Source organism: Anarrhichthys ocellatus, unplaced genomic scaffold, assembly GCF_004355925.1.
Source record: "Anarrhichthys ocellatus isolate YVR2014 unplaced genomic scaffold, GSC_Weel_1.0 scaffold24, whole genome shotgun sequence".
NCBI classification, from domain to species: Eukaryota; Metazoa; Chordata; class Actinopteri; order Perciformes; family Anarhichadidae; genus Anarrhichthys; species Anarrhichthys ocellatus.
In genome coordinates, this window is record NW_022280054.1 from 2,355,339 (window position 1) to 2,365,997 (window position 10,659).

Genomic DNA, 10,659 nt, shown 5'->3' on the forward strand with positions numbered 1-10,659 from the left:
TGTCCTCTTTCCCGTCCGGACAGTAATGATATCATATGTTTACACACAGATAATTTTGGAACCCCCTGACAGGTGAAAAAAACAAAACTTAAAGTCTGTTTTTTATGTAAACTGCTGCAAGTTTAGGTTGGCAACCTTTAAAAAAAACAAAAAAATAATCTGTGTGATGATATTGTTTGCCTCATATTGGTGTAGGTTTAAGTCCGTCTTTTGAATCCCTCGTTGGTAACAACCTGACGCAGCATCAGGTCTTTCTCCAGCTCCCATTTGAAGCCTTCTTCATGCCACGCTGGACCAGCCGAAGCTTCCGGAATATGCGTTTGTGACATTGAATCGTGTTGGGTTGTGACTTTGCACTCGTCACACCTGGATGGACTTGTGCTGTCAGCGTAAATGTTCAAACAAATGAGCCATGATTTCTTGTTATTCTGATGGCTGCCAACTAACAGAAGTGCATTTCCTTCACAGAGGGACTGTGGCATGGTATATGATATTGTTGCTGCAGCAATATATCATTTAGCAGGACTATTTAGCAGTCTTCTGTCTGTGTGTTTTGTCCTCTTTCCCGTCCGGCCTGTTATGTGTCCGTTGGTGTCTGTCCTCTCTGCCCCGTTGTGTTCTTATGTTTCTTTGTCTCGTCTCTCTGCCTGCCAGGGCCGGCTGTTCCTCAGCGCACCTACAGGTCCGTCTGCTTGTCTGTCCTCTGACCTGTCTGTATCTTATTTATTTATTCATCGTCTTACGTGTCTCTCTGTTATTCAGTGTTGGTCGGAGGGACCGGCTGTTGAGCTTCACTGTAAAGTGCTCGGCTGATTGTAAGGGACACTTTTCCAATGGCGCTGCGCTGCCTCTAATATTCTGTTTGTCGTCGGGTGTGAGGCTGATTTATCACGCCTCCTCTCCTGCTGACATTCAGATTCGCTTTGATTGGCGGCTGCACTGGAACGACACCCACCACTACCAGCGCCGCTAACGTCACTGCGGCTCTCACGCGCTCCAACAGCAGTTATGAATATGCCTATTACGCCAACACACACACCCGCTTACATTTAGACACGAAGATGCGCAGAGATATACTCGCTCAAAAACTCACATGAATGCTCACAGACTAAGTGGATAACTGTTGTTTTGACCTCTGTCTTTCGCACTGCTAGTTTCTAAGTGTGGTATTGAGTTTACTGAAAAACGTGGGCAGGCTGCTGCTCTTCTGTTGTTCTCTCACCTCATGAACTCTATAATATGGTAGCCTTTCTCACTACTGATACTTACTGTACCCGGCCTAAGGCCCAAGCTGCCACACTACTGTGCTGAAAAACTGCTCCCTCCTTCTTTTTCTCACCCCCTTATCCCTCCCTTCTCCCCCTCCAATCCCTCCTTAATAACTCTATAACTCACATCAGCCTTAGATTTAATTGCTTATCTGTGTGTAAACGTATTAACCCACTGCTGTATCTGTTTTGCTGCCGTCCCGGGGGCCCCGACAAGCCTCTCTTACTGCCGTGCCTTACATCCAATGAATAGTCCTTCTCTGAGTGGTAATAGGGAATCAGCATCGTAGCAGCAAGCATTGGCGGCGTGTAAGAGATAAATCAGATTGGGGGTCTTGCTTTGCCAGTTTATTGAATCTAAATTGCGTGCGCGCGTGGCCCCCGCCGGCCCTACATGGCCCATCCATCTCCCGGCTGATAATGGAGCGGGCCCGATTCCACCTGGTGGGAGCATTATTACATTTCCCCTCTAACGAGACCCGGCTAATCCTGCCAAGGGAGGAGGACAGAAAGAAGAGAGAGGAGGAGAGAAGAGAATAGGAGAGGAGTAAACGAGGACGTTGGGGGAGGAGGAGGAGGAGGAGGAGGAGAAGAAAGGAGAAAAAGAAGGGAGGAGGAAAAAGAGGAGATTCTGTAAAGAAGAAAATTGCAAACGTTCTGTCAGCCTGCCTCTCGCTCCCACTCTTCCTCACTTTCTTCCTCTCTGTTGCCGTGCATAAAACATCTTCGAGCACCATCAGAGCTACATGGCCCCTGGGCCCCTGAGCTGCAATTACACTCATAATCACAATGCGATTTCAGTGGCGCTCGCCGCCCCTTCCTGCTTGCCATCTCTCCTCTTTCCCTCCGCCCCTGCAGCCAAGACTGAACGAAGTGTAAATGAAGTGAAAGGCCTCTCCTCTCCCCAACACCCGGGCATTTATTACCCGCTTTAATAAAAGTCCATCACAGCATTATCCGACAATGAACTGGAGCCACTAAGTTGCTACGAAATATACTTCCAATAAGCGGCCTCTTCGCACAGATATGCCTTTATTTCTAGATGGGCAGAGCTGTGAGGCTTAATTTTTTTTTACATGCAACTGTAATGTTAACAGGCTATTCATGATAGTGTAGCAAAGTGTGTTGCTGTAATGTATTGTTTTGTAGTTTTAAAGCGGAGCTCTTTATTGATGTAATTAAATCGTATCCCTGGCTCAGTGCTCAGGCCTACTTTCATTGTTTTGAGGGGGCAGGAACCCCGTGAGGCAGCGCACTGATGAGAGATGGATAAACAGTTTGATTTGCTGCTATTGCCCCGAGGCACAGTGTACTAGAGAGATGAGCAAGAGAAGGAAGAGAAAGCATAAAAAAAACGGGGATGGGTGGGAGAGGGCAAAACAGAAGCAGAGAAGAGAGAGCGAGAGGATGAGAGAACCTGTTGGGGGAGGGATGGAGCGATAGAGGTGGAGGATAAACATGCAAACAAAAAAAAAAGGCGACAAATCACTCCTGTTGTTTGTGTGCATGGCAGGTGAGGGTTTTACTCTTTAGTCTGCTAGTTTTTTTGTTTGTTCCCCTTGCTGTCAGTTCTTCCTTTTTCCTACATGGCCCCCATCTCTCTGCCTTTCCCTTTTCTCCCTCCTCTTTCTCCCCCGTCTCCCTCCCAGCTCCATTGCACCACCAGTAACGCTCCATCTCCTACCTGCCTCTCGGTAGCCCCCAGCAAAGAGGGAACTGGAGATCACAGAGAGGAGTTCACTCACTCACACACACACACACACACACACAGGTGTACGCACAGACATCCACATCTGTGCATACAAACAAGAAAAGTCATGAATGTAGTTGCAAAGAGACGCAGGGATGGTGCAGCCTGTAGTTTAGTTTTAGGTACATACACACAAACTTGCTACATTATGATTGTGTTAACTAAGAGAGACTGATTGATTTGTGCTTATTTGGTTAGGCATGCTCCCACACACACACACACACACACACACACACACACACACACACACACACACACACACACACACAGCTGAGGGAGGCAGAGGAAGGTTCAGCCATCCATGTAGAGTCATTGTTAGTAAAGATGCGGAACCTCCAGACTTAACCAGCCGTAACAGCAGTGTGACGGTTCTTTGTCTACGCCAATTACTGAACAAAACAGCAGAGCAGTCACAGAGAGACGAGCACAACCCATGGCCTCCTGCATCCAAACACACACACACACACACACACACAGAAACACACACAGAGATGATGTATGTGTTGTTTTTTTATGTAACATATTCGCTTGCAGTGAAAAGTCTAACACACAATCAGACACAGAGTGCACACAAAACACACATGCAGTCATCTCAAGTGGTGCAATAAAGCACATTCGGACACCCACAGCTGTGCCCTAACACAAACATTCTGTAAGCGCTCACAAACACTTACACCCACTCTTATATCGTATTAACTTCCCCAAAACAGTGCAGTGTTCTCATTCGCTTCCTCCCCCTTCTTCTCGCTCTCTTCTTCTGTGTCTGTTTTTTTTTTTTTCTCTCTCCCAAAGTTTAAACTCATTAAGTGTAATGATATTGGAGACTCAATTTTACATAGCTCACTCATCAACCAAGTGAGATAGCAATAAAGGCGAATGGCTCCGCCGAGGCCTTAACGCTGCAAAATAAATGATGCGCCGCAACGGAAATGTAATTAATTTAGAGGCAGTATTGATAGTCCTGCCATACACGGCATTATATTTTTTAATGTGGCTTAACATCTTGATTATTCAGGGGGAAAGGCGGAGGAAAAGGGAGCCGAGACAACACGGCTCACGATGAGAGATGCTTAAAATGCCCTGACGAGTGTTTACTCCCGCAGCCTCACTTTCTCTTAAGCTTTTCATTATGCCGAGACGATAAACACCTCTCAGGAAGACTCGATGACTTTTACAGGGGTATGAAGGGAAAGCAGAAAAGGATGCTGTCTGGTAGGGAGAGGAGGGGAAGGCATGATTCATATTTTTGCTGATTTGTACGTTTACTGTTGATCCAATGATTCTCTGGTGTGATCAAAGTGCAGTATCTCCCACAGAAATAGCATTTGTGCCAACAAAAATGTGTGTTTTTTAAATGGGAACAACCAATTTAAATATATAATTTGTATTTGTTTTTTATTTTATTTTCAGTACAGATATATAATCATGTATCATAATTAATAATGCATTCCTGAATCGCTCAATAAATCTATCCCTAACTGTTTTCCATAATAAAACTATTGCGATGTTCCTGAAGTTCTGCTGCGCTCCTGACACCGCTGTCTTTCTTTTTCAGCTAAGACGGACGAGGTGCTGAAGGCCAAAGTAGCAAAGAGGGAGGAGGAGGCCCGCAAGAAACTAGAGGAACGTGAGTTACTGTATGAATGTACAAAAAAAGTTTTGTTCGGCGACAAAACATCCGTTGCAAAACGTCTGTCTTAAATAAACTGGAGGATGGTTGAAACAAAAAGCTTGTTATGTGCAATAATCCACTTCTATATAGCTCCCATGCCATGAATGTCAACGTGAGTGCAACCCTCACTATGCTCCTGCTTCTTGTGTCAGGTAGACTTAAACAGACTTAAACACATCTAATATATTTACATTAACAGATGAACGTATATGCGCCCTTGTCCTGTAAACGAGAAATCTTCCCTCGCAGTTCATTTGTACTTTGCAAAACATGAACTTAGAGACGCTGATTACGCTCCTTATTTTTTTATTAAGACAGCTGTAATCTACGTAAAGATGCATAGGCGGAAATGTGCTTAGCTTTGTGCTTAGCTTTACATAGAACATGCAGACACACACACACACACACACACACAAAGATGATCTCTGCGCACATCCTATGTACATTCATGTAGTTATTTTCAGTGGGTATGCTAGCAGTAATCAAAGTCTTTGGATGGAATAATGACCTTGGTCCCTGCTATGACCAGAGCATGACATAAATGAGCATATCAAATGTGCTGTTATTAACTACACTGTGTGTGTATTATAATTTGTTCTTGTGTGGGTGTTTTTATATATCGCTGGATTCTCTCTCCACTCACTCCACTCATTTTGTGTATTTGTGTGTGTGTGCATGGAGCAGTGTGGCCTTTAAGGTTAGCTGACCTTTTAGCCAAATGAAAGTCCAGCCATTAGAAACTAATTAGCCCGGCACTCTTGCTTTGGTCCCCCAGTTCTAGGAAGAATTTATTCCCTCCTTGTATCTATATCGCCCTGTTTTTTTTTTTGTTTTCAGCCTCTCCACCATTCTCACATTAATATTATTCAATTTTCTTGGTCTGGATGCCCTGTCTGTCTGTTTTCTGCTCCTACATTCTGTCGAACATCCTATCTCTTTTTTTCTCTCACTACCATTCGTCCTCATCAACAATTTCCACATCTTCCCTGCCCTCGTCTGTGTCTTTTCTTACTCCTTCCTTTTCTCCCGCTTCTCTCCGCTCTGAGTGGAAACCATTGCCAAAGTGGTGACTTCAGTGCCTCGCTCGGGGCAACAGAGCCAGTCTCCCAATCAAACAGCTTTCTTAAGCTAAGTTCACACTGCACTCTTGCCTCTTTTTTTGGTTTCAGCACAGCTCTTTTGCTCAAAGCTCCCCTCACTCCAACTGTTCGTTCTGCGTGAAATAAGATGTTGCGCTTGATTGTGTGGTGGAGCGGTGCAATGCAGCATGCTGTGCGGGCGCCGCCTTCGAGGACGGATCGTCTTATTCCTTTCCCCGCATGGAGACGCATGAAGTGAGATCGGAGCGGCTCTGCAGAGCGGCCCCGACGACTTGCCCTCGCCTTGGTAGCAAGAGATGCCAGTGGCACGGTCACAAATACACACAAACACACCACATCCACACACGTAGACACAAGCAGAGTGAGCTAGCTCCATCCTCTTTTGCCCTTCCTCCAAGCACAACTGAAATGGAGGAGGAGGGCCACTGCTGCTGCTAAACAGCAGATCACCAGGGGTCTCCTTATTCCCCGCAGGGCCTCTTGGAGGTCAACACAACTAGAAAGTTTACACTTGAACCGCTAAGTCAAGTGAAATGAGAAAAAGACTTTGAAGAGAATGGAGGGGAGAAGTGAAGAACACTACCACCTACACTCCTCGTTCATAAATAGATTCACATCCTTGACTGGCAACGCGTTTGAGTTAGTTTATCCCTAATCGAACCACCGAGATCTGATTCATGTGAATGCTATGATATGCAATCTATTATTGTAGCGAACTGTGGCTGCGTTCTGCAGAGCCCTGCGAGAATAGTGGGGGTTTTATCAGCAGGGTGTACTGAGAGAGAGAACGGAGAGGATCAATAACTGACCCTGTGGTCATCAGTTAACAAAGTAGTTTCCACTTAAAAAGAGTGTTTGGCTCCCTGGTTAAGGGCAGCCAGATGATGCTAGTGGTTGAAAAAGGAAACAAGTGATATGAAAGGGTGTGAGAATGAGAGGGGAGGATGGTGCCTTTGTTAGTAGCATGCCTTGTTTAGGCTATTAAAGCTGAGAGATGTTGTTTGTGTGCCCAGGAGGCTTTTAGCTAACATAGTGTGGCCAGCTATAATAAGATGGACTGACTGCCAGTGTAACACATTCTGTTCATGTGGACTCTACTGACTCCTGGTACTTAACTGAAGGCAACATATAACCAGAGTTACTGTGTGTGTGTGTGGTGCTACTGTAGTAAGTAAGTAGTGGGGCTGGATGTAAACCAAACATATCAAATTACTGACCGAAATGTTGGCCTCCATTCCCTTTCTTGTGGGCGATATTACCTGTGCATCAGGAGAACCTGCTTTGAGTTTCATTACTGTCGCATCCAAGTAGTGCTCAATTCAAATCCTCACATTTACAATGATGCTGGTGCCAGTGAATGTTTGGCTTTGTTACGTGAACAAAAGACTAAAATGATAATCATTGATTATCATTAATAGTTGCTGCTCCAGCCCAACTGGGAATGACAAAGTGTGATGGCCAGAAATGAAGAGAGAGAATTTAAAATGTGATGAGAAAGAGATCTGTCCATTACACCCTCCTCGCTAACATTGAACCAATAAACAGAGTCAGGGGGTCAGGGGTCGGGTTTATGAAGATCTCGTGTTAATTCATTCTGCTTTTCTTGAAATGTATTTTCTCATGTCCATCAGAGTTAAAGACAAAGGTAACACCTCAACCAGTTGACGTGAAAATTGGTGTCAAATGCTTGATAACCCGAGTTCATTCCCTCACACTCGTTGATGTGCCGTTCGCGAGGCACTGACAGAAACATCTTTTCATTTGTGCTGCCACTCTCCAACACACAGCATTATGTAGATACGGATTGGACACTTTGCCTACAGCCTGCAGACGGTATTTTAGACCTTATGCTGCACTTTCCCCATTACCTCAAACCACCACCAGATTGGGAGATCATATATTTTAATGAGACATATAATAGCTCTTTAACCCATATCATTAGGGGGATATATACCTACCATGTGCTCTTTTGGCAGTTAAACGAAAGGACTGTTTCCCTAATTACGCGGTGTGTAGGACAGGTCACAGGTTGGGTGTGTACCTGTCTGTGTGTGTGTCTGTGTTCAGGAATTATATGACCATTAAATATTCAGCCGCAGATTCCCCTCCCCTCACTTCCTCGACCTAGCATCCATTAACGCCTCATCACCGTTTAACTAGCTCTGTTGTCAATCACCACAGGGCCTCGGCCGAAACAGAAAATGTCTGGATTGGGTTTCTTGCCTTCTTGTTCAACATACGGAAAAAGGAGAGGATACACATCCTTACCGACTGTAGGATGACTCCGTTAAATCAATACAAATGAAACCGTCATTTGTATTGAAATGATATTTCTCTTGTTGGGAGTGATTACACGCTCCACTAAACAATTTGTCAGTCAGCTAAAATTTCCGCTCTGCATGCAAGTGTCTGCATATACCGTTGTGGGTGTGTGCTCGTCCATAATAAACGATGTGATCCCTTTTCTAATTGAAAATAATAACTAATCCGCGGATAACAAGCTCTTGTATTATCCGAAGCCATATCCCTTCAGTTCTGGCCTATCTCGGTTGTAATAAAAGGCAGGAAATGAGAGGCAAGTGAGAGTAGTGGCTTGGACATTGACGCTTAATGTAATCTGCCTTGAAATCAAATTATTTGACCTGGAAAGCCTAACAATACAAAACTCCTGCCGGGCTGCTGTTAAATATTTAGCACGTGCCTGTCATGAATACAAATGGTGCGCAAATTAGAATCTACAGGCGCGTGACCCCCATATCACACCCCGGGAGCACAGGGGGGCTGGCTCTGCTTTAAATGTTTTAATTACCGGGGCCACGGTGTGGCGTGCCACGCTACCTCGCCGAGCAGCATCGCCGCTGCTCAGGCTGCCACTTGAAGGACAAGCGGTGAAATTCATCCGCTGGTAAACACGACTGATCTGGTGTCCGTGATCTCATCACATTAACTAAAACATGAGGATTTAATAAGGAGAGTGTCTGAATTATACTAAGCTATAATTATAGTTCCCAGCATCCTCTCTCAGGGCAGAGCATGCTACTTTTTATTTTTTTAAAGCTGTATTCTTTTCACCGTGCTATATGATCTACCCTCCGGGCTCCAGGGAGGCACTGTATTGCTCTTGTGCACTCTGCGCTGAAGAAAGATCTGTCTCAGTGATTTTGATGTAAGAAAATCTGGTTTGTATTGATTTGGTATTGATTAGCGGAGTTAGCCTCATCTCCTGTCGTTACTTCAGATAAATGGCCTTATTTGTTGTGTTATTATGTTCAACACAATCATGCCAGGAACAGTCAGAGGAATATTGAACCGACACTTCATTGGCTTTATTGTTTCTATTTGTTCCAGGAATTAAAGGATGTTTTCTGCTCGTATAGCTCTGCAGAGAAAGTGTAAAACAGAGCACATTGACAATCAATTACACCTTCACTTTAAAGGTCCGTTTCAAACGCAGTCTTACAGAAGAACGTTCCACACTTATTTCTGATTTTTGTCCTGCCTAAATAATGATTGATTTAGAGATGAATAGTGCCACACACTTGGTCTAGCCATCTCTCTTTTTTTATTTTCTCCTCTCTCCTCCCAATTCATTCAGGTTTGTGGTTCCCCCCACGTTAAAATGATTAGTTATGCAAGGCTTGTAAGCACTGAATCAGAGTTATGGTCCCTGGGGAAATAAATTTGGCAGAAAATCAGTGTGAGAAGATTTAATTATCACGAGGAGACCTTTTTTCCTTGCCTTGGCCCACTGAAGCCCAAACTCCTCTCTCTCTCTCTCTCTCTCTCTCTCTCTCTCTCTCTCTCTCTCTCCCTCCCTCCCTCTTTGGTGCTATGCTGAGCTCCACACGCTGCAGCCAAAAAAACCCTGGCGTGCAGTATGGACCCAGCCTTCTCCTTGCCTTCCTTCTCCTCCCAATTTGTTTCATTGCGCAGTGATAAGCCAAGCAATTACTGCTTTATTGATTTTTCATCACTGCAGATTTAAAGTTGATTTCCCCCCCACCTCTCGCTTCCCCTTTCGTCCCTCGGAGATGGCTCGGCAAGGTGATTAGGTGACCTCCTGTCCTGAGCGCTGCTGGTCCCGTGAACGAGTGGAGGCGCATGCCGAATTCCCCTAACCCCCCACGTGACCCTTTGTTGTCCCGGGGTAATGGGATGCTGATGCTGCCCTGGTGTGGCTGTCACTTCAGCCGCAATGGAGCCTATGGCATAATCATTTCTATACGGATATCTATGGAACGACATGTTTGACCCGATAGCAGCCGAGCTATCGCTGCCGTAGCCGAGATTACGCAGAGATTGACCAGGCAAGCTTCCAACCTGTGTTCATTCAGGACGAGTGGACGGATGAGTGACAGCCACCTCTTACCCTCCGTGATTGGTAATCGTTTCGTGGGTCACCCTAATCAATTAACCTGCTACCAGTCGACCTGGTGTTCAGCAACCTCGCTTGAGTCACCAGGGTGATTTATTTTCAAGATTTCCCGTCCATCCTATTTAGGTTACGGACAGTGTCAAGCCAACTCGTTTTAAATTACATATTGAATGTGCAAATTTGTCTTGATTCAATTATTGTTAAGAAACAAAAAATAAATGTTTTGCAAGTGCAACACGTAGCAACACGTATTTATGGGCAACTAATAGTTCAAAAGGAATTTTACTTAAACTTTTACTAAAAAATCCAGAAAATGTTTCACACAGTAAATGTAGCTGAATAATCAGTGTGATGGTTTTGTAACTCTGCTTTACTTTTAACAGATTAAAGGTAGAGTAGTAGTTTGCCGCTCTAACCGAAAACATTACCAGTATGTGAATGTGACCGACACACACACACACACACACACACACACACACACACACACACACACA

General features: G+C 44.8%; 1 protein-coding gene across 2 annotated transcripts in view; it reads left to right on the top strand.

The window, feature by feature from the left end:
- Nucleotides 1–10,659, top strand: part of rsrc1 (arginine/serine-rich coiled-coil 1) — a 107,776-nt gene that overhangs the window by 82,650 nt on the left and 14,467 nt on the right. For both annotated transcript variants that reach the window (XM_031861189.1, XM_031861190.1), the window contains exon 7: nucleotides 4,574–4,645. In XM_031861189.1, coding sequence (XP_031717049.1) covers nucleotides 4,574–4,645 — 72 coding nt within the window. The remainder of the gene's footprint in view (nucleotides 1–4,573; nucleotides 4,646–10,659) is intronic.